The sequence below is a fragment of the Leucoraja erinacea genome, chromosome 2 (assembly GCF_028641065.1).
Source record: "Leucoraja erinacea ecotype New England chromosome 2, Leri_hhj_1, whole genome shotgun sequence".
Taxonomy (NCBI): domain Eukaryota; kingdom Metazoa; phylum Chordata; class Chondrichthyes; order Rajiformes; family Rajidae; genus Leucoraja; species Leucoraja erinaceus.
The window spans coordinates 73,215,678-73,241,060 of record NC_073378.1 but is presented as its reverse complement, the minus strand read 5'-3'; the positions used below and the strand labels follow the sequence as shown (position 1 = coordinate 73,241,060).

Genomic DNA, 25,383 nt, shown 5'->3' with positions numbered 1-25,383 from the left:
TGACAAACAGAAATTAGTTAACATCATTTGGTAAAAATCGTAATGGTGCAGGCTGCAAACTGGTATTGGACATTCAACCAGCAAAGAGTTCACGGCAATCATGAATGTAGCTGTCCAATGTGGTCAAATCTGGCCCAATGACAATGCTTATATCTATAGGATTCCAATCCTTTTCAATCAACCAGGCAGACACAATCCTGATTCAGAGATTTGGTCTTGTTTGGTTAATTTTAATCCTCCAAGTCATCAGTAAAGCTTATGGCAACGAGATTATTTAATGGAATTTGGTGGCTGCTGTGCATAATTAACATTTTTCTTGTAATAAAAAGTAAGTATTTTTCAATTGTATCACATTGTTTTCTTTGTTGCAGTATCAGTCATTATGTCATCGTGATGTCCATGACCATATTTCTCATGCTCCTAAGTCGCTTGGCTGAGATACTGACTACAGGGAGAATAAGATTTCAAGGAAAAATCAAGCAGCATTTCACATGACCATTGAGTAACACGAACGAATAAAAACTCCATCACTCTCCACGTGCATTTGGGTTGGATTAAGATGAGTAACATGGTGTGCAGTTGATCACTGAAGCCTTCTGTTCACAACCTCCCTAAAAACTAGGAGACATAAGCAACTGAATGTTTGGGACAATTTTCCAAGCATTAAGTGAGTTTTGTAATCACATTGTTTTTGTACTATTTAGTTCAAATTGTGCCAAAGTGCTGTTGCTCTAATATGGTACTGGGAGCACTGAGAAAATGTAGATATCTGGCACAGCCAATTAAAAAAATAATAATCTGATGGAATCTCTGCACCCAAATCAAGCAGCTCTATACATCTTGCATGAACAGTTGAATTTATAACAATATAAATATATGATCAATTGTGTCTACAAGGGCATCAATGCCGTTTGGAGTACACCACTTCAATTTTGTGTGTGTGATGGGTAATGTGCTGCAGTGAATGGTCAGATCATGGAACTGGCAATGTAATGAAATTGGGGAGGGAGCAAGTCTGCTGGTGATAATTAATGCAGGGAAATATTAAATTTAAAGAAGAGAGAAATTACAAAATTGAGAAATATTTTGGAAAAGACACAGCTAAAATGAGAAATGTTCTTCATTTGATCTGATTAAGCATTTTGATTATTTTGTTTTGTTCTGAGACTTATTCTGCTTGCTGCTCTGCATTTGACATGCTCTATCAGGTGAATTTCAGGGGAGTGGTAGTGTAAGTAACACCACAGTTTTGACATGTCTGGTGTCAAATTTTAATTAAAAGGTGTTAACATTGACGTTGTTAAGACATAACTAGATCAAGACTCCGAATTCAGTTAAATACAGGTATATGCATTTGCCAGACAAATGTGGTTTCTGGGATTTTATGTGAAGGAATAATGTCTTGAGCATAACGTTGCATTTATCTGTGTAATGAAACTCTGCCCTTTTTTATTCCCCTCAATAAGTTTGAAATTTAGAACGGTCATGATTTAAGGATGCTATACTCAACTTAAATATTTATAGACTTGTTACATAGAAACATAGAAAATAGGTGCAGGAGGAGGCCATTCGGCCCTTCGAGCCAGCACCGCCATTCATTGTGATCATGGCTGATCGTCCCCAATCAATAACCTGTGCCTGCCTTCTCCCCATATCCCTTGATTCCACTAGCCCCTAGAGATCTATCTAACTCTCTTAAATCCATCCAGTGATTTGGCCTCCACTGCCCTCTGTGGCAGGGAATTTCACAAATTCACAACTCTCTGGGTGAAAACGGTTTTTCTCACCTCAGTCTTAAATGGCCTCCCCTTTATTGGCCCCTGGACTCGCCCAACTTTGGGCAAATATGTTGTGCATGATTGAGATTTTTATGTAATTTGATTACTGGTTAGTTGCACCTAGATTCTCAAAAATCATTCTTTCAATCATGCAACTGTTTTATTTTTAATGTTTTAGATTTGTTTTATAATGTTTAGATTGGTTCAAACATTTATATTTCTGTAAATAAAAAAAAGTTTTCCAATATTAATTTTCATTGTGCTTTATAATTGCAATTTGTATTTTCTGGTCTTTATTTGCTTCCATAATTTAGAGCTATACTTTAGTTTAACTTTCTCAATGAATTTGATCATAGTTTCTTTAATTGAGTTCCTTCTCTATCAAACTGAAACTTGTCTTCTGTTTATAGATCTTGTTTATGTTGAGATCCAAGTTTGTGTCGTGTGCCTAATGCAAATTTACTTTTTGTGGTCTCTTGACCAATTGATCAATGGTCTTAGAATGCAGACAAAAATGCTGGAGAAACTCAGCAGGTGAGGCAGCATCTAGGGCGAGAAGGAATAGGCGACGTTTCGGGTCCAGACCCATCTTCAGACTGATGTCGGGGGGAGGAGTGGGAAAAAGAAAGGAAGAGGCGGAGACAGTAGCTTTGTGGGAGAGTTGGGAAGTGGAGGGGAAGGAGAGAGAAAGCAAGGACTACCTGAAATTGGAGAGGTCAATAAATCACCTAAGCGAAATGTGAGGTGCTGTTCCTCCAATTTGCGGCGCTGAGCCTCACTGTGGCAATGAGGAGGTCCAGGACAGAAAGGTCGCATTCGGAATGGGAGGGGCTGTTGAAGTGCGGAGCCACCGGGATATCAGGATGGTTAGTGCGAACTGAGCAGAGGTGTTGGGTGAAGCGATTGCCAAGGCTGCGCTTGGTCTTACACGATGGTCTTTGAATGTTTGTTGCATAATTGTAGTTATGCATAATTTAGGTAGTTTCGCAGAAAAGTGGTACAAGATGATAGGTGGCAATTAATGTATGTTTCCTTTCTGTGCTGCTGAGCCATAATTAATGATTCCCCTCATATTGCCAAGATAAAATCTTGCAAGTACTGGAAATCTGAAATAAATAGCAGAAAATGTTGAAGATGATCAGCTGGTGATATATTGTATGTGGAGAGAGAAACAGTTAAAGTTTTAGGTTGCTAAGCTCTCATCAGAACCAAAAACATATTTGGAGCTATAATAAGTCTTAAGGTGTGGATATGGGTGTGTTGGACAGTGGGGGTATTGGTGGGAGACCAGAGGGAACCAGAAGAAATAACAGAAGAGAACCTCAGATTGGATTGAAAACAGCAGAGATTAAATGTAAATGAACGTGTTAAGTGAAAGTAGATGGTTACGGGACAAATAAAGAAACGAGATGTGAACAAGAGTGGCAGGATTATCACATGCTGAACTTGGTGATAGATACAAAGTGCTGGAGCAACTCAGCGAGTCAGGCAGCATCTCTGGAGAAAAAGGATGGGTGACATTTTGGGTCGGGACCTTTCTTGAGACTTGAATTTGGTATTGAGTTTGGAAAGCTGCAACTAACCAAGCCTCAAGATGAGATAGGACAGTATAAGAAGATAATGATAGTGAAGGGAACTGGGGATTCTAATCTTTGTTTTTAGATTTTCCAGTGCTCCGTTTACTTTCTTGAATAGATCCTGCATATTATCACTGTAATGCAGGATTCACGTTCTACAAAAAAGGTGACACAGTCTAAGCAGGACAAGGTTCTGACATGGCACCAGTTACGGTTTGGAAAATAAATAGAACAGCTGTGCTCACTGCTTCCCGCCATCAGCAACTGCACAGCTGTAACCATCGTAAACTATTGCAGAGAGTCAGCATAACAAAAGCAGCAATTTATTAGCTTGACCTACAAAAAGCAAACTGCAGTCTGCAACAGACTTGCACAACAATACTTATTTTAAAATAGAATGAAACAATCCTTCCACCAAGGTTAGTTCCTAACAACCCAAGTGTACACACACTTCTTTGCAGTGTCTACATTGGCAGCAAAGCAGCTGCTGATAAAATGACAAGGGCTATTTTTAGGAATGCATTATACTTTCAAAGGAACAACACAGATTGTGCATATTTCTTCTTGCTTATTATATTTTATTTTGTGCCAGTGCTACACTGCCATCGGCATTTCTTAGCACTCTCATCGATTACATTTTGGTTCAATTGCCCCCTGGGCTGGTGCATCTAAAGCTCGTCAATTTATTAGTTGTTAAGAGCCCTACCTGAAATAAATCCATGCACTGTCAAACCAGTCCCTAAACCAAATGTGCTCACAGCATTAAAGTGGGTTTGAGTGGAAGTAGAGTATTGTTATGGCCCAGGACTAGCAAAAAACAAGGTTGGTCGTTCATCTGTACAAAAACAAATTGTAGAATGGATTAAATGATTTCTAATCTGGCTTGGGAAAGAATGTCCACTCAATTTAGAATTTTAAATAAGGACACTAAATTTTAACTATATGATTATACTGGTTCAGCATTTCAAAGAGGATTCTCCTAAACTTCTACAGGTGCACGGTAAAGAGCATTCTGACTGGTTGCATCATGGCCTGGTTTGGCAACTTGAACGTCCAGGAGCGAAAAAGACTACAAAAAGTTGTGACCACTGCCCAGTCCATCACCGGCTTTGACCTCCCCACCGTCGAAGGAATCTATCGTAGTCGCTGCCTCGAAAAGGCAGCCAAAATCATCAAGGACCCACACCACCCTGGCCACACACTTAATTCACCACTGCCATCAGGAAGAAGGTACAGGAGTCTGAAGACTTTAACGTCCAGATTCAGGAACAGCTTCTTCCCCACAGCCATCAGGCTATTAAACACAACAAATAAGCTATGAGCTCTGAACTGCAAAAGACTATATTATTATTTGTTATTTGCACTATATTTGTTATTTATTGAACTTTTTCTTTTTTTTCCCGTTATATTCCCAATATATCCAATGTTTACATATTCACATATTCTGTTGTGCTGCAGCAAATAAGAATTTCATTGTCCTGTCTGGGACATATGACAATAACACACTCTTGACTGTTGACTTGACTCTTGGCTAAGAATATAAAGCATCTCCGTGTGTAATGCCCACTCGAGGTTTTAGGTGATTAAAAATGCACTCAAACACAATACCAGTGCTAAATAATGAGAACATTTGTAAGTTAACTTCTGGCAATCCATGCCATCACTCTAAAGTTGACCAGATCAGGTTTTAAATTGGCCCATTTGTTCGAGGCCAGTGCTCCATCCTTTAACACATGTAATGACCCACAAGGGGCCAAGAAGAGTTCAATTACCCATTGGAAGGGGAGTTATTCAAATTGTTATTCAAATTTTTCCTTCGCTCCATAGATGCTGCTGCACCCGCTGAGTTTCTCCAGCATTTTTGTGTACCTTCGATTTTCCAGTATCTGCAGTTCCTTCTTGAACAAGAGTTATTCAAATTGTCAGGTTCATAAAGATTTTAACTACAGGCTCGGAAAAAAATAACTTTTCTTCTAGTTTTACTATATTCACAATGAAGAAATGCAGATGCTCTCAAATATTCTTATAACCAGAAGGCATCTGGTGTATAAATAGATGGCACATTGGACAGCTATAGTTTATGCAAACTTAACAGCTGACTTAACTCGACTGCTCGCTTGAGGCAATTGCACTCTACTAATCCCAATGTTGTTGGTTTTAACGCTCCAGGTCAATTATTATTGTAATGACTTCAGATATTTACTTTATTAGAAAAATATATGGAATAAATAAACCAAGATTGTATTAGCGTATAAACACCAAGAGTCATTTTTTTTTAAGTTTAAAAGCCAGAGGAAAAAATCTTGTTTGTCATGAACCATATATCTGACATTAATTAGTTATTAACCTAAGTACTTTTATGTGTAGGAAAGAACTGCAGATGCTGGTTTAAATCAAAAGTAGACCTAAAAAAGCCAGGGTAACTCAGCGGGACAGGCAGCATCTCTGGAGAGAAGGAATGGGCGAAGTTTCGGGTCGAGACCCAAGTACTTTTATCTTCAGATACTTGGATTCAAATTACACTTTGGATGTAGTCTTGGTTGTCACTCAGAATGAGGAAGCGATGTTCTTTATAGCATTGTTTCCTCTTTCAGCTGGATGTTAAAGATCCTATGGCTGCTCAACAAAGTCCAGCTGGTTTTTTCACCAGCCCTGGCTACTGGTCCTCTCTACAATCTGTACCCTCAGCATCTTCTCAAGTGTCTACTTATCGCCCTTCCATACTTCTTCAGAACCATAATCAAAGAATGTTGTAAAGGTTAACCAGGACATTTTTCTAACTCCAGTCCTTTCCTCATATCCTTTAGCGTTCTTTATTCTGTATAATCATTTATCATGTAACAAAAACAAATTCTATGCTTTAGACAAAAATGCTGGAGAAACTCAGCGGGCGAGGCAGCATCTATGGAGCAAAGGAAATAGGCAAAGTTTTGAGTCGAGACCCTTCTTCTGCTTTAAAGGAATTGTTTTGTAGGAAAATAACATTTAAAAAATATAATTAGCTTTTCCCCCAATTGCTTTATAAGTAGCCACTGAAAAGGAATAAATTTTAAGTTTCAAGATTCTTACTATTTTGTTGCTTCAAGTAAAGTTTAATACAAACAAACATGAAAATACAAACAAATGTTATGTTTCCCGCGTTCCATTGATGTGCAGCTAAGCAGGTTAATTGGCCAGAGTATATTGTCTCCAGTGTGCAGGTAAATGAAAGAGTCTGCCGGGAGGGGAGGGAGTTGATGAGAATAATATGAATCAGCTCACCGGTGCAGAATGGTGTACTGAAAGGCCTGTTTCTGTGCCATGTCCAATAAATTATAACAGGTATGGTGTATGAGTGGTGCTATCTTTATTCAGTTATTTACTTTAAAATAAATGATTGCTTCTGATTTCCCTGAATCTCTTGGCTCTGATTAGGGCAGCACAATGGTGTAGTGGTAGAATCACTGCCTTGCAAAGCCAGAGACCCAAATTCAATCCTGACTATGGGTGCTGTTTGTATGGAGTTTGTATGTTCTCCCTGTTACCACCTGGCTTTTCTCCACGTGCTCCGGTTTCCTCCCACACACCAAAGACGTGCCGGTTTTGTAGGTTAATTGGAGTCTGTAAATTGTCCCGTGTGTAGGATAGAACTAGTATACAGCTGATTGTTGGTTGGTGCGGACTCGGTGGGCCGAAGGGCCTGTTTCCATGCTGTATCGCTAAACTAAAATAAACAAATGATAGTGGCATAGAATTTCACCCTGTATATATTTTCCATTGTGACTTTATTAAAGGGTGCCCCTTTAAGATGGGGTGGTATTTTGTTTTTTGAACAACCTTCCTCAAGATGTGTTGGGAGCAAAGTCTTTGATTAGTTTCGGAAAAGAGGAACTTGGATTCTTGTGAAGCAAGGCAGTGAAAGGTGTCTGGGATGGGGGGAGTTTGGAGTTGAGCTTGGAATCCGATTTCCCATTGAATGATGGTGCAGGCGTGAAGGATGAGGAGCCTACTCTTGCTCCCAATTTTTGATGTTTTTTCTAAATCTTGAAGCCATTGCAAAGGAACAGTTTATTTATATCTACTTACCTCATCCTAAATTCTAGTAACTTTTGTCTTCTGCAGTTTTCCATTCTCAGTTCTCAGAGGAAATGCATAACTTTGCAAGTTTCTTTTCATAACTATAATATCTCAGTTGTTGTTGACAGCAAAACCTGTGTACACAGCACACCACAGCCCTTTATATCCTTTCTGTGATTGGTGCCCCAAATTGTAACCAGTACAATGTTCCAAGGTCTCTCACCAGTTCAATATGACTACTTGTTTTATTATAATACACTACTAGATTAAAATTAAATCTTCCTTTAATCTCTGCATACAAAAAAGTATCACGGAATGCTGTTTGACTTCAGATCAGATCTGTTCTTTGGTATCATATTTTCCACAAGCAGAACAGCACAAATGTTAAACAATTGAACATGTTAGTGTTGTATGGCGCTGTTGTGCAACTGTCAAGGTTTCTTGCTTTTAGGATTAGTTGTGAAGGAGGTATGTAATTGTTGGCTGCATGAGATCACACAAAAGTTGCATTAAGAAGCTCAATGTCCCTGTATGTAATTGGGGATTATATTCAAAATGATTTTAATAGCACCTTTGACATAACAAGTGTTGAGCTTCTCTAGCTTCATTACAGCACTCTTTACTTGAGACTCATCATTTGGATAAAAATCTCAATCCTATTCTCTCAGACTGTTAGCCAACTATGCTGCTTGTTCTCTTTAATTCAGTCAGACATTTGCTACTTGCAGCAGCACAACAGAATATGTAAACATAGTACATTGTAAACAATATAATAAACGAGAGAGAAAATATTCAGTGTGTGTATATATACATACTCACAAATACATATCTATTTAGATTAAATATTCATATATATAAGTGTGTATATATATATATAAAGTCAAGAAAGTTTATTGTCATATGTCCCAGATAGGACAATGCAATTCTTGCTTGCTGCAGCACCACAGAATATTGTAAGCATAAATACAGAACAGTTCAATTCAATATGCACATAAATAAACAGATAAAGTGCAATAGGCTGTTACAGTTCATAGACTGTTTGATGGCAAGTTTAATAGCCTGATGGCTGTGGGAAAGAAGCTGTTCCTGAACCTGGATGTACCAGATTTCAGGCTCCTGTACCTTCTACCCAATGGTAGCGGAGAGATGAGTGCGTGGCCAGGATGGTGTGGGTTCTTAATGTTGTTTGTAGCCTTTTTGAGGCGGCGACTGCGATAGATCCCTTCGATGGTGGGGAGGTCAGAGCCGATGATGGACTGGGCAGTGGTCACAACTTTCTGCATTCTTTTCCGATCCTGGACACTCAAGTTGCCGAACCAAGCAACGACACAACGGTCAGCATGCTCTCTACTGTGCACCTGTAGAAGTTCGAGAGAGTCCTCCTTGACACACGGACTCTCCGTAATCTTCTCAGGAAGTAGAGGCGTTGATGTGCTTTCTTTATTATTGCATCAGTGTCTGGGAACAAAAAAGATCTTTGGAAATGTGCCCGCCCAGGAAGTTCTTTACCCTTTCCACCATTGTCCCATTTATATAAATGGGATTGTGGGTCCCTATCCTACCCCTTCCAAAGTCCACAATAATTTCCTTGGTTTTGCTGGTGTTCAGAGCCAGGTTATTGTGCTGGCACCATTTGGTCAATCGGTCGATCTCACTTCTACACTCTGACTCGTCCCCATCAGTGATACGTCCAACAACAGTGCTGTCGCCGGCGAACTTGATGATGGAGTTCGCACTATGTCTGGCTACGCAGTCATGAGTATAGAGTGAGTACAGCAGGGGGCAGAGCACGCAGCCTTGAGGTGCTCCTGTGCTGATTGTTATCGAGGATGACACATTTCCACCAATACGGACAGACTGTGGTCTGTGGATGAGGAAATCGAGGATCCAATTGCAGGGGGATACGCAGTAATCCAGATCTGAGAGTTTGGTAACCAGCATGTAGGGGATGATGGTGTTAAATGCCGAGCTGTAGTTGATGAATAACAGCCTGACATATGAGTTTTTGTTGTCCAAGTGGTCCAGAGCGGAGTGGAGAACCAGCGAGATCGCATCCACCGTTGATCTGTTATGGCGGTAAGCGAACTTCTAGGTTCTTGTCGAGGTAGGAGTTCATATGCACCATAATCAACCTCTCAAAGCACTTCATCACCACACATGTTAGTGCCACTGGTCGATAGTCGTTGAGGCACGTCACCTTGCTCTTCTTGGGCACTGGTATTATTGATGCCCTTTTAAAGCAGATGGGAAACTCAGACCTCAGAAGTGAGAGGTTGAAAATGTCCGTAAAAACTCCAGCCAGTTGGTCTGCACAGGTTTTTAGAACACGACCGGGTATGCCATCAGGTCCAGGTGCTTTCCGAGGGTTCACCCCCCTGAAGGATTTTCTGACGTCGACCTCAGTGACCGTGACTGAAATACCATCACAGCGAATGGGGGCTCGAGAAGGCACATCAGTGTTCTCCCTATCAAAGCATTCGTAAAACGCATTGAGCTCGTCAGGGAGTGATGTTTCACTGACATTTGAGTCACCTCCTGATTTAGCCTTGTAGGAGATGATGGCATTCAAGCCCTGACACAGTTGCCGAACATCCGTCTCATCCTCCAGCTTGGAGCAGAAGTCCCTTTTGGCCTTTATGATGGCATTACCAAGGTCGTATTTGGACTTCTTGTAGACCTCTGTATCTCCAGACCTGAATGCCCGGGATCTGGACTTCAGAAGAGTGTGGATCTCATGGTTCATACAAGGCTTCTGGTTAGGAAACACTCAGAAGGTTTTTGTTGGGATGCAGTCCTCCACACATTTCTTGAGCCAGCAGCTCAACAGAACAAGAGGATAAAATATAGCTTCAATCAACTCACCTGGATCAGAAAAACAGCAAAAATTGGTACCGTAACGGACAAGCTGCTGGTGCACTTGAGGGCACTAGCGATATCGCGATCTCCCGCAGCTGCGGGAACCCCTGCCTGCAAGCGTTCCCTCGATCGCTGGAGAGCACCCGGCCCGACTGTGGATCACAAGTACTGTACCTGGAAACACCAGGAAGATCTCTGGAGCCGATGGGCAGGATCTACCAGCAGCAACGGAGCTGGAGCTGTTGATTGTGAGGGAATCCCCGATCGCAACGGAGCTGGAGCTGTCGTCTGCAAAGGAATCCCCGTTCCAGCGCAGGTCCACAGAAACAGCAGGTACAGTAAATACAGTACCTGGAAACAATGGGGAGGCCTCCATTGTGTCCGGAAATGTGGGCAAAGGGCAGGACTTCAGGTCAGACTGAAGCGCAGGGGACTTCGACCCCCTCTCCCTACTATCCTACTGGCCAATGTACAGTCCCTTGAAAACAAAGTGGAGGACTTAAGGGCAAGGCTGCTTTACCAAAGGGAGCTGAGGAAATGCTCTGTGTTCTGTTTCACAGAGACATGGCTCACCCCCAGCTCCCCAGACTCAGCGGTCCAGCCTGAAGATTGCTCCATCCATCACATGGACCGTACACTGGCATCTGGGAAAGGGAGAGGAGGGGGCGTCTGCCTCCTGGTCAACTCTGCATGGTGCTCAGACTTGGCCGTCCTATCCACTCCTGCTCTCCACATCTGGAACACCTGGCTGTGAAGTGCCGTCCCTTCTATCTACCGAGGGAATTCACCTCCATCATCCTGACCGTGATCTACATCCCACCCCAGGCTGATGTCCATCTGGCACTGGGGGAGCTGCACGGCGTGGTCAACAAGCACCAGGCGGCTTACCCCGAGGTATTTACCACCATAGCCAGGGACTTCAACAAAGCCAACCTGTAGAAATAGCTCCCTAAGATCTACCAACATGTTGCCACTGCTATACGCGTGGTTTAAAACTAAATAAGGGGGAGGGGGAGGGTGGGGGTGGGTTGTCAAATGGGATAGTCAAGGACGGAGTTAAAGGGAAAGAGAGTAAAGGGATAGTTAATGACCCAGCAGTTAAAAGCTAAGATAATTTGGCAACCACATTACAACCAATACATTCTCTGAACACTCTTTTAAAGCCAAGACAATATGGCGAACACTTTACAACCAACACACTTTCTAAAAACTCTTTAAAAGGCAAGACAATTTGGCAAACACTTTACAACCATATCGAGGGGACTCACCGTCGAGTAGACATGCGTTCAGTGTTATTCGCAGCTCAGAGAGCCATTACCCTCTCGCTTCCTCCATCTCGCAGAGACTGAGTGAGGCACGACACTTCCGGGTTTTATAGTCCCTCCCCCCTGTCGCCAGTGGGGGCAGCAGAGAGAATGGCGACATTAAAAAAAAACATTAATAACTCTCTGATTTTTCATCGATGGGAAAAATCCTCCAGTCCAATCCGACGGAAGGGGCCTCTGAGCGAGATGGCCAAAAATGACGGCCGTAAGTGCCGGCGTTCTTTTGAAAATCACGAAACATAAAGTCAAAATGCGGTCAAGATCTTAGTTTTAGTAATATAGATATATTACAATAATATATAATTTAATAATATATATATATATCAAATCAAATATATATATATATATATATATATATATATATAGATTTGATTTGATTTGATTTATTGTCATTGTCTTCAATGAAGAGACAACAAAATTAATTTTCTCTTGCAGTCATACAAAAAAAAACAAAAAAAAACAAACACAAAACACAAACACAACACAAGTATCTATTTTCTCATTTGGATATTAAACTGGTCGGCTGCCTGTAAAAAACTCGTCATCCAAACCAGCTTTTTTTATCCATGATACTCATGATCCCCAAAGTGGAGTTGAAGCACATGAGAATTCTTGACCCCCAGATTCAATAAAATAATGTGGGTGTGGGTGTGTGTGTAGGATAGTGTTAGTATGTGGCGATCGCTGATCAGTGCAGTCTTGGTGGGCCGAAGGGCCTGTTTCTGCGCTGTATCTCTAAACAAAACTATTTAAATTGTATTATCTGATAGATAAATATTGCTTCAGGACACTGGTGTTCTTCAGAAAAATGCCAAAGGTTCCGACACATAACTCGCTAGACATTTCCTATCCAGGTAACAATCTAAGAGTCTTTAAATGCTAATATAGTACCTGCCTCAACTACTTCCTCCGGCACCACGTTCCATATACCCACCACCCTCTGAGCAAAAGGGCCGCTCCTCGGGTTCCTATTAAATATTTCCCCTCTTAGCTTAAATCTATTCTCGAGAATATAATAGAACCTCCAGTTCAAGATTTCCCTCAGCCTTCTGGATTACTCGGAATAAAGTCCTAGCCTGCCCAACCTCTTCCTTTTTGCTCAGGCCCTCATGTCCTTGGCAACATCCTCGTAAATATTTTCTGCACTCTTTTTTGCTTAACTGAATCTTACCTGAAGCAGGATGACCAAAACTGACCACCAACATCTCATAGAACTGTAATATAACTTCTCAACCTCTACACTTAATGCCCTGACTGATGAGGGCCACAAACCAAAGACCTTCACCACTACTTTACATATCTACATGGGTTGGCGGTGCGGCCGACGTCGCAGCGGCCTCTGCAGTCCGTCTGTCTTTTTTTATTTTATTGTCCTGTTGAGTGTATAGTTCGTGGTGGGTTTTTGACTGTGTATGTGTGGGGGGCGGGGTGGTGGGTGGGGGAAACTTTTAGATCTCTTCCCTGTACGGGGACCCGACCTTTTCCCTGTCGGGTCTCCGTTGCTGTTGGGGCCTAGCACCGTGGAGCGGCCTCCAACCGGAACAACAGCTCAAGTCACGGAGCCTGCGGAGCTGCGGATCTACCATTGTGGAGCTGGCCGGCTTCGGAGCGGGAGAGCTGCGGTGGCGCGCTGCTGCGACCCGACTCCGGTGGATGGTGACACCGGGAGCTCACGGGTCCCCAGTGGGAGACTGCTTTGCGGGGCACCGGCAACGGCGACTTCTCCCGCTCGAATTGCGGGGTTGAGAGTGACCTGGAGCGTGGCCTTACATCGCCCGGCGCGGCTTTAAATGGCCGCGGACTTGCTAGCGCCCACCGGGGGCTCTGACATCGGGACCCGGAGCAGGGCCTTGCATCACCCCGCGCGGCTTTAAGTGGCCGTGGGACTGGCTAGCGCCCACCGAGACCTTTGACTTTGACTTCGGGAGAGGAATGGAGAGCAGGGGAGAGACAAGACTTTGCCTTCCATCACAGTGAGGAGGAGATTCACTGTGATGGATGTTTGTGTAAATTGTGTTGGGTGTGTGTCTTGGTTCTTTTCTTGTATGACTGCAGAAACCAAATTTCGTTTGAACTTCATGTGAGGTTCAAATGACAAATAAACGGTATTGTATTGCATTGCGTTGTATTGTATACCTGCAATTATACTTTCATGGAATTATATGTCTGTACTCCTACATCCCTCTGCTCTACAACACTGCAAAGGACCCTACCATTCACCATGAAGATCCTGCCCTGGTTTGATGTCCCATTCCCACACCTCACACTAAAGGGCCTGTCCCACTGTACGAGGTAATTCAAGAGTTCTCCTGAGTTTTCCCCTGATTCGAACTCGGAGAATGTCCGTAGCGTGTCCGTAGGAGTTCGTGGTTGTCTCGTAGCGGCTCGTACGAGTAAAAAGTGACAATTCTTTTCATCACGAGTATTTTGTTACTTGTGGACATTTTTCACAGTGTTGATAAAACGTCACGAGTTTACCGGATTTCCCGAGCACCTACCATTGGCATCATGAGCCGCTACGGGACATTCACGAATTCCTACGGACCCGCTACAGACATTCTCCAAGTTCGAATCAGGGGAAAACTTGGGAGAACTCTTGATTTACCTCGTACAGTGGGACAGGTAGGTGTTACCAGTTATTTCATTGAACAAGCTTTTGTTTCCCTAAACTGTCATAATTGTATGCAGTGACACATGGAACTGCAGAAGCTGGAATCTTGAGTAGAATACAAAGTGCTGGAGTAACTCAGCGGGTCAGACAGCATCTCAAGCGGGACTGGACAGGCAATGTTTCCCATCCAAAATGTCGCCTGTCCTTTTAGTCTAGAAATGCTGCCTGTCTTATTGAGTAACCACAACACTTTATGTTATACTCATCATCTCATGTGGCTCATTTTCAAATACGGTGTTATCTTTCATGGGAAGTGTGGTGTTAATTTAAAGGCATATATAAAACTTAAGAGGTTGTTTCATAAAACTATCAGGGTAATAATTGGTACACTGACATAGCAAAAAATATTAGTCTACATTTTCAACAATAATAAATACCTGATGCCCAGCAGAGAACTGACTAATTGTGAAACACAAGCAGGAAGTGGGGGAGCTATTATGGTCTCTTTACTGTTAGCAAGTGTACTTCCAAGCAAAAAGAATAAGTGCTTGGGTGTAAAGGAACGCGATAGCTCTGAATGCTCCAGCCTTGTTTCTTATATCACATGCTGGGACACTCTGTCATTGACGATGGAAATACTATTGATCCCTACTTCTCCCATTATAAGTGATAGGACACCCGTACTAATCAAGAATCTATCAATCTCTGCCTTAAACATATCAATTGGCTTAGCCTCCACAGCTTTCTGTGGCAATGAATACCATTGCTGGTGTCACCAAGTCACTCTTGATGTACATTAAAGTTCTCCATGTAGATACATTCTGTGCCCTTACTGTATGCTGTTTGTTGTTCAATCTGTAGGTTTGTTGTTCATTAACTGAGGGAGAACAGTCGATGATATTCAAGTGAAGGCTTCTTTACTTAGAGACAGGGGTGGCGCCCGTAATGGCTGCCTCGCTAACAATCTGTCGTCTCTTCTCTGTTTTTTATTGTTTTAGGTATGTCTGAAATGTATGTTTTAATGTTTCTTGATATGTTTTATGTGAGTTTTGGGGGATCGGGGGAAACGTTTTTCAGTCACTTACCTCGATGGAGATGTGATTTCTTTCCGTGTCGCATCTCTGTCCCACCTGCGGCCTACAACGTGGAGTGGTGTGGCCTTTCCTGGAGACTGACCCAGAATTTTAAACCGCGGGCGCGACACGGACTTACCATCGCGGAGCGGACGATTTTTTGCCGAGGAACGCCAGCGAAAGTGCTCCGACCACGGGGCCTGTGGACTTTAACACCGTGAAGCCGCGGTCTCCGGTAAGAAGAGGCCGACTCGGGAGCTCCATGTCGCTGAGTGTTCCGATCCGCCCCAAGGCCGGAGCTTCGATCATCCCAAAGCAAGGGCTTGAACATCGGACCGTCGGCAACGGCAAGGTTCGGCCCCAATCACTGGGGTGAACAAACAAAGGAGAAAGATGACTGAACTTTATTGCCTTCCATCACAGTGAGGAATGTTGATTCCACTGTGGTGGATGTTTATGTTATCTTATTTTCTATTGCAGTGTGTATTGTTGCTTTTCACTCAATATGGCTGTATGGTGACTCAATTTTCACTGTACCTTAATTGATTAAGTGACAATAAACGCAAACTTGAACTTGGAAACATGCCATTCTGCCCACTGAGTCTGCACCGACCAACACAAGCTACAATTTACAATTTTACTGAAGCCTATTAACCTACAAACCTGTACATCTTTGGAGTGTGTGAGGAAACCAGAGCATCTGGAGAAAACCCATGTGGTCACAGGGAGAACGTACAGACAGCGCCCACAATCAGGATTGAACCCGTGTCTCTGCCGCTGTAAGGTAGCAACTCTACCACTGCACCGCTGTGCCACCTACTTGAGTATGTTTAGCCTAATGCCGTCAATCACAGTGGGAACTGGAGTCAGATTTCTCCAACAATTACACCAATCCAGAGATTTCACAGCCTCTGCTACTAATAACTTATTTTTAATTCCAGCTTAATTCGGTGAATTGCATAACGGCTGTGGTAGGATTTGAATTCATCATCACATCACTAGTCCAGGCTTCTGATGTACTAATAGCCACTATGCAACCAATAAGACTGGCTGAATATTCATGTTGAATATTCAAGTACTGACACATGAGAAATATAAAAGTGGATAAGTCTCCAGGTCCAGACAGGATATTCCCATGGACATCGGGGGGGAAGGGGAAAACTGCCTTTCAGGGTCCCTACCTGGTCGGAGAGGCAGCTTTTCTCCGGGCTGCAGCTTCGACCCATCCTCACGGCCTACCAGCGGGCCTGGAGCGGCGTTTCCTGTCGCGGACCACCCAGAACCTCGGCTTCGGCGGCGGCACAGCGCTGGAGCGCTATTGTGGAGCGGGCGATGCCTTGCCTGGGTTGCCGTGCTGGAGCTCCGGTGAGCTGAGACCGCCGAGAACAACATCGCGGAGCTGCGGGTCTGTGGAGCGGCCAGCTGCGGGCGGCGGCGCCGAACTTTACACCGGGAGCCTGGGATCTCGGGACGAGATCACCAGTTGTGGAGCTCCATCCGGCGCGGCCTTGTCGGCTTCAGAAGCCGCGGCCTCCAGTATGGAGGCGGCCGTTCCAGGGTTCCCATGCCGCTGTGAGGACTCTCCCGACGCCGGAGCACCACCACCCGGCGAGAACGGCCAGGAACATTGGGCCTCCGTAGAGGCAACTGTGGAGGCCTCAATAGGCCCGACTATGGGTGAACTGGGGTTGGGGACTGGACTTTGTGCCTTCCCTCATGGTGGGAGCCATTGTGGGGGGATGTTCTTTGTGTTTAAGACTCTCATTGGTGTTATGTCTGTATTCTTTTTTTGTGTGCTGCAAAATGGGCTATGACAGGGGCTATGACAGAAATATTTCAAATGTCATTAGAAACGGAAATAGTACCCGAGGATTGGCGTACTGCGCATGTTGTTCCATTGTTTAAAAAGGGGTCTAAGAGTAAACCTAGCAATTATAGACCTGTTAGTTTGACGTCAGGGCAAATTAATGGAAAGGATACTTAGAGATAATATATATGAGCATCTGGATAAACAGGGTCTGATTAGGAACAGTCAACATGGATTTGTGCCTGGAAGGTCATGTTTGACTAATCTTGAATTTTTTGAAGAGGTTACTCGGGAAATTGATGAGGGTAAAGCAGTGGATGTTGTATATATGGACTTCAGTAAGGCATTTGACAAGGTTCCTCACGGAAGGTTGGTTAAGAAGGTTCAATTGTTGGGTATTAATGGTGGAGTAGCAAGATGGATTCAACAGTGGCTGAATGGGAGATGCCAGAGAGTAATGGTGGATGGTTGTTTGTCAGGTTGGAGGCCAGTGACTAGTGGGGTGCCACAGGGATCTGTGTTGGGTCCACTGTTGTTTGTCATGTACATCAATGATCTGGATGATGGTGTGGTAAATTGGATTAGTAAGTATGCAGATGATACTAAGATAGGTGGGGTTGTCGATAATGAAGTAGATTTTCAAAGTCTAAAGAGAGATTTATGCCAGTTGGAATAGTGGACTGAAAGATGGCAGATGGAGTTTAATGCTGGTAAGTGTGAGGTGCTACATCTTGGCAGGACAAATCAAAATAGGACGTACATGGTAAATGGTAGGGAATTGAAGAATGCAGGTGAATAGAGGGATCTGGGAATAACTGTGCACAGTTCCCTGAAAGTGGAATCTCATGCAGATAGGGTGGTAAAGAAAGCTTTTGGTGTGCTGGCCTTTATAAATCAAAGCATTGAGTATAGAAGTTGGGATGTAATGTTAAAATTGTACAAGGCATTCGTGAGGCCAATTCTGGAATATGGTGTACAATTTTGGTCGCCTAATTATAGGAAGGATGTCAACATAATAGAGCGAGTACAGAGGAGATTTACTAGAATGTTGCCTGGGTTTCAGCAACTAAGTTGCAGAGAAAGGTTGAACAAGTTAGGTCTTTATTCTTTGGAGCGCAGATGGTTAAGGGGGGACTTGATAGAGGTTTTTAAAATGATGAGAGGGATAGACAGAGTTGACGTGGAAAAGCTTTTCCCACTGAGAGTAGGGAAGATTCAAACAAGGGGACATGACTTGAGAATTAAGGGACAAAAGTTTAGGGGTAACATGAGGGGGAACTTCTTTACTCAGAGAGTGGTGGCTGTGTGGAATGAGCTTCCAGTGAAAGTGGTGGAGGCAGGTTCGTTTTTATCATTTAAAAATAAATTGGATAGTTATATGGATGGGAAGGGAATGGAGGGTTATGGTCTGAGCGCAGGTATATGGGACAAGGGGAGAATACGTGTTCGGCACGGACTAGAAGGGTCAAGATGGCCTGTTTACATGTTGTAATTGTTATATGGTTATATGGCTATATGTTACCTTTACTTTTCCACGTTGAATTATGTAATTCCCCTTTAGATCAAAAGGTTAATGTTAATAGAAGTTATTGCTTGCTACAAGATGTCATCTTCCCCTTACTATTCCTGATCATGATGCTTCCAGGCATTTCCTGCTGACTTTCTTTGTTAATAAGCAAAACAAAAAAATGTTATAACGCCTGTTCAATAAAAGGGGAACATTGGTATTCTGTCAATTGGATGCTAAAGTGGGCTGTTGCGGTGAGTGGCGGAGATTGTGTAATGGAGTGCAATGGGTACCATTTATTGTCATTCAGTGTTCTAATGACAAATCCGATGGAAATATCCCAACTTGCTATTTCAGTTGGGAATCAGCTACAAATAGATATGTCACATTAAATCAGGATGCTAGTCTTCCCTTTGGTAAACATTATGCAGAATCAGGCTATTGCTAATCACTAACGTATCCTTTCAGAGAATACACTACCCGGATTATAATATTTTCCATACACTTTGTCACCACAGTATTAGTCAAATAAGGGTGCTCCTATTCTTACATGGCACATCGTAGCCTTGAAATAATACAGAGACACCACACCAGGATAATCAAACTTTCCTTTGCAGCCTGTACTGCAGAGCTATTAAGCTGCTTATATAAGGCCTTCACATTGTTTCATCCAGTCAGGAGATATGGACAATGCTGACAGGACAGCATTTAATGTCAATCCCAAATTGCACTTTGAGAAGATTATTTTGAAATGCATCTTTAAAGATAAGAAATAGATGCAGACAAAGGTTGCCTCACCATTCAACAAAGTTATGGCCAATCCTGTACCTTCTACTTTACTTACCAGCTTGATTCCTTGTATTCCTTGACTCTTTTTAATGTTCAAATACTGAACAAACTCGGCTTTGAATGCAATGAATGAACATGCTGCAAACTGGGGCAGAGAATTCCACAGATTCACAAGACACATCGGTCTGAAGAATGGTCCTGATCTGAAATGTCACAAGTGGTTGCCCTGTATATATGCTGCTGATGGGCATGTTCCTGTGCTGTGCAGGTCTATGTTGAATGAGACCATAATCAGACAAGGAGAGCAACCACAAATGGGTGCAGAAGTGCTGTCAGCATCGTTAACAGTATCTGAAAAAAATAAAGAGCAGTGGGCTTTGACCTGAAGTTGTTCGTCCGTGTGCAAAGTGCTTCCATCATAAGATAAGCCACATTTCCCTGACCTGTAAATATTTACGTTAATGTGATGTTTTGAAATTCAGTCAGTTCAGTGTCGCCAAAGTTATAATTTGATAATGCTTCTTCCTGCATTGATTTTAACAGTATTTTATAATTCAATAGACAATAGGTGCAGGAGCAGGCCATTTGGCCCTTCGAGCCAGCACCGCCATTCAATGTGATCATGGCTGATCATCCACAATCAGTACCCCGTTCCTGCCTTCTCCCCATATCCCCTGATTCCGCTATTTTTAAGAGCCCTATCTAGCTCTCTCTTGAAAGCATCTTGAGGCAGAGAATTCCACAGACTCACCACTCTCTGTGAGAAAAAGTGTTTCCTCGTCTCTGTTCTAAATGGCTTACTCCTTATTCTTAAATTGTGGCCCCTGGTTCTGGACTCCACCAACATCGGGAACATGTTTCCTGCTTCTAGTGTGTCCAAGCCCTTAACAATCTTATGTTTCAATGAGATTCTCTCTCATCCTTCTAAACTCCAGAGTGTACAAGCCCAGCTGTTCCATTCTCTCAGCATATGTCAGTCCCACCATCCCGGGAATGAACCTTGTAAACCTACGTTGCACACCCTCAATAGCAAGAATGTCCTACCTCAAATTAGGGGACCAAAACTGCACAGAATACTCCAGGTGTGGTCTCACTGTGGTCTACAACTGCAGAAGAACCTCTTTGCTCCTATATTCAATTCTTCTTGTTATAAAGGCCAACAGGCCATTTGCTTTCTTCACTGCCTGCTGTACCTGCATGCTTACTTTCATAGACTGATGTACAAGGACCCCCAGATCCCGTTGTACTTTCCCAACTTGACGCCATTTAGATAGTAATCTGCCATCCTGTTTTTGCTACCAAATTCGGCAGAAACTTCATTTTAGGTGCTGTAAAGTTGATTAACAAAGAAACTTTAATATGCGCCATTTCAGGTAACCATTTTGTAAGTTGGATTTCACAGAGATTTCCTTATTTCTTCACAAAATCCATGTGAAATCCAACTGAACAAAAGGTTTCCCAGGCAGTGACTGTAATCCCAGGTTACACAAAAAAGCTGGAGAAACTCAGCGGGTGCAGCAGCATCTATGGAGCGAAGGAAATAGACTGTAATCCCAGGTTCATTTCCCTGTTTGTGACCAACATCCGCAAAGAATGTTGAATCAGTTCTCCCGCAGTGGATTAAACCTGCGCCGGCTGCTGCAAGGACAGAGTGGTGCAGAGCAGAAGCAACCTAGGTTATTGGCCCGCCACATAAGCCGATCCTTCATCGAGATGCAGAGGCTGCACCGCAACTGAGCCTAGAAGAATGACTGATTTAAACAAAAGAACGTGAAGGTCGAGGAAATCTATAATAAAAGGGAGTTCCGGGTGTTCAGAGTAAGTTTGCCAGGCTGCAGTGCTGCTGGGTGATGTTGAAGATGTGCAGATACATAACAACCCTTGCTGGTGGGAACAGCGAAATGCACAAACAGGATCTCCCAATGAGACAAGCTAAAAAGAACTGACATCAATGGAGTTAAGGGAAACACAGAACATTCCGTAAATACAGTCCAGGTGGAACTTGCAACTGTAGCGATTAAAAAAACAATTCATATTTTGCATGAATGACCTTCATTCGAACTGCTTTGGTATCCATGGGGATATCTGAATATGGCTTTTAAAGTATAGTAAAAGGCAATACAAGTTGCTTCATGAAATGGTGAAGTGAAAGCAGGAAAGGCTGCACATGTCCGGTATGCTGCTCGTCTTTGATATAAGAGAGTGGGCTGACAGCACTGGGCATCAATCTCTTCCATGCTAATTTGGTTATTGCAACTCTGGATTCTTCAACAGTATTCTGTCCACTGGTGCTGACTGTGAAGGTTTCCCCCATATGCTCAAGTTTCCTGTAGAATGGAGATGGGGAGGAATTTCTTTGGTCACAGGGTGGGGAATCTGTGGAATTCATTGCCGCAGACGGTTGTAGAAGGCAAATCAATGGATATTTTTAAGGAGGAGATTGAAAGGTTTTCGATTAGTAAGGGTATCAGCGGTTATGGGGAGTAGGCAGGAGAATGAGGTTGAGAAGGAAAGATAGATCAGTCATGATTGAATGGCAGAGTAGACTTGACAGACCAAATGGCCTAATTCTGTTTTTAGAACTTATGAACTTCCACTCATATCCCAAACACATACCAGTTAGCAGGTCAATTGGCCATTGTGAATTGCCACTGGTGCAGCAAGTTGGCAGGAAAATGTGTTGGAAACGGCTGGGGGAATGGCATTGGTGAGAGTGCTTTTTATTTAGCATTGATGCCATGGGCCCAATGACAACCTTTTAAGTCATGAATAAATATATGAGCATGAACACTTTGCAAATGAGAAGACAGCAACTCTCTCTGCAAAGAACATCTTTCTCCTCACGTTTGCTCCTGAAAAAACAGCAGCTGATGACACCGTTACTGATTACTGAGCTTTAAGGGCCTGTCCCACTTACACGACTTTTTAGCGATTCTCTTCAACCTTCAAGCTCGAGGGCACTCGCCTTTAAAACCTCGAGCTGGATCGACTGTCAGCGATGAAACCGCGAGCCAGATCAACCATCTGCACACACACACACACACACACACACACACACACACACACACACACACACACACACACACACACACACACACACACACACACACACACACACACACACACACATATGCACACACACACACATATGCATGCACACACACACACACACACACTCATGTCTGCACACACACGCACACACACGTCTGCACACACACACACACACACACACACACACACACACACACACACGCACGCACGCACACACACACACACACACGCACACGCACACACACACACACACACACATCGCAAAGGGGGGGGGGGCAGGGAGGGGGGGCGCTGTCTGAAATTGAAACCTACCATGAACAGGAAGGTAAAAAGGCAGCTGGCATAGTTACGGTAAGTCCTTTAGAGAGCGCGGAGAGGGGGGGAGCATGAGAGAAGGGGAGAGAAGGGGGGAGAAGGAGTGGAGACACTTTTAAGAAGCCAGACAACTTTTAATACAGTTTAGTGAGCATTTAGCATTACCAGTCGGTTTACTTAACTTTTTTTTATCAGCAAGCTTTTACCTTCGACTACCTCCCATTACCTTTGATCACCTTCAATTGCCTACGATAGCATTACGATCTACTATGACCTACCTCGAATAACCTACGAGTAAAAAAACATCGATTTTTTTTCCATGGTGATCTTCTTTTACTCGCGGGCATTTTGCAGCTTGCTAAAAAAAATGCCACAACCTGCAGTCTCAAGTACGCGGGGACTACTCTCGAGAATGAAGGAGAGTTACAAAGACCTCCTAGGACCTCGTTTCGACCATGCTGCGAGTATGAGTCGAAGGCAAGCTCTTCTAAAGTTGCGAATTAGGTCTCCGCAGTGGGACAGGCCCTATACTGAATTTATTTGGCACCTTGAATATTGGGAAAATATTCCCTGAGTTCCTTTATTAAGACACAGTCGGGCAAAGCTTAATCCTGTACCAAGTATGGAGATAGTATGATTTGTGATTAAAACCTAGATCAAAGAACTAAGTTATAAAGAGCATCTTAAAGCAGGAAAGGGAAACGGGGAGAGAATTCAGAGCTTAAGTGGATGAAGACATGACCACCAGTGCTGCAGCAAAGGAAGTGACTTGTGTAGAAAGGCCAAATCTGGAGGCTGGAAGAATGCAGATGGCTATAGCAATAGGGAAGTGCAAGATCACTCATAGCTTTTTAAACCAAGGCATTACTGGATGAAGTGTCAAAGTAAATTAATCTGCACGGGGTGATGGGTGACTGTGACTGATGTGATGTAGAAAATGTCAGCAGATTTTGAATGAGCTCAGATCTTTGGCAGAATGCGAAATGGGAGATTGGCCAGGAGTATAGTGGAATATTGAAGTTGAGAGGTTGAAGATGTATGGTCAGGTGTTATCACATGGTACAAGAAATTAAAAAAATGAAATCATATGGAGTTCTTTGACGTTAAAAATGTCTCATTGTGCTATACATTGATTACTTTTGGCTGGTTTTACACTGGCCGCTGCGGAATAAAGCAAGAAAAAAAGATCCTTTATTTCATCCAGCAAAAATGTTAATTAGCTAATGTTGTAATGAAGTTCATCATTGAAAAGGGAGAGGAAGCTTTTCAAAGTAAAGCTCTCCCTCGTAATTCCTACCATCTTCTGCTTGTTTGATAGTTGATCTGTCAGCATTGCAAGGATCAGAAACTAAAATACAGTTTGGAGGGAAACTAATAAAGGAAAGGCATGTGCATCACTCCATCAATATTGCAGTGGGGTTCAGAATAGATTATGTGCTCAAGTTCTTTGTATATTTGGGACCATCCACTTGTTATGTGTTCAACTTTATTCTGTTGGAACACAGCAGTAGCCCAAATGCTCTTTTATCTTTCAGTGCGCTTACTACAGTTTGCTTATATTTGCATAAAAGATTGCTTGGTATGAGGGAGGGGGAACAGCCTGGCCTGGTTGGGGTGCCAAAGGAAGGCTTTTAAAGGACTTCTGAATCCTAATTATGGCACTACTTCAAAGGACATAAATTATAACTTGTTACATTTGATTGTGTTCAGCAAGAGTACTCGTTCCAGTGTGCCTCCATCTTTTGTTATGTTGTTTTGTTATGTTTGAATTTAATATTTGGCCAATTAATTCTATAGATTCAGGATCAACTCCTGTCGATTGAAGGGTAGCTAATGTTATCCCACTTTTAAAAAAAAGGCGGGATAGAGAAAACAGGGAATTATAGACCAGTAAGCCTGACATTGGTGGTGGGGAAGATGCTGGAGTCAATTACAAAAGATGAAATAGCGGAACATTTGGATAACAGTAGCAGGATCGGTCCAAGTCAGCATGGATTTACGAAGGGGAAATCATGCTTGACTAATCTTCTGGAATTTTTTGAGGATGTAACTAGGAAAATGGACAAGGGAGAGCCAGTGGATGTAGTGTACCACATATGAGATTAGTGGGCAAAATTAGAGTACATGGTATTGGGGGTCGAGTGCTGAAGTGGATAGAAAATTTGTTGGCAGACAGGAAACAGAGTGTAGGGATTAACGGGTTCCTTTCAGAATGGCAGGCAGTGACCAGTGGGGTACCGCAAGGCTTGGTTCTGGGACCGCAGCTACTTACAATATACATTAATGATTTAGATGAAGGGATTAAAAGTAACATTAGCAAATTTGCAGATGACACAAAGCTGGGTGGCAGTGTAACTGTGAAGAGGATGCTTTGAGGATGCAGGGTGACTTGGGCAGGTTGGGTGAGTGGGCAGATGCATGGCAGATGCAGTTTAATGTGGATAAATGTGAGGTTATCCATTTTGGTGGCAAAAACAGGAAAGCAGACTATTATCTAAATGGAGTCAAGTTGGGAAAAGGGGAAGTACAACAGGATCTGGGGGTCCTTGTTCATCAGTCAATGAAAGTAACTATGCAGGTACAGCAGACAATGAAGAAAGCAAATGGCATGTTGGCCTTCATAACAAGAGGACTTGAG

The 25,383-nt window shown here is 43.1% G+C and overlaps 1 protein-coding gene across 1 annotated transcript in view; it reads left to right on the top strand.

Annotated features, from left to right (window-relative positions):
* pign (phosphatidylinositol glycan anchor biosynthesis, class N) overlaps positions 1-2,015 on the top strand; it is a 153,176-nt gene extending 151,161 nt beyond the window's left edge. Inside the window, exon 28 of the mRNA XM_055649699.1 lies at positions 372-2,015. Within this exon, the coding sequence (XP_055505674.1) occupies positions 372-495 (124 nt within the window). The 3' untranslated portion in view covers positions 496-2,015. The remainder of the gene's footprint in view (positions 1-371) is intronic.
* The last annotated feature ends 23,368 nt before the right edge of the window (positions 2,016-25,383 follow it).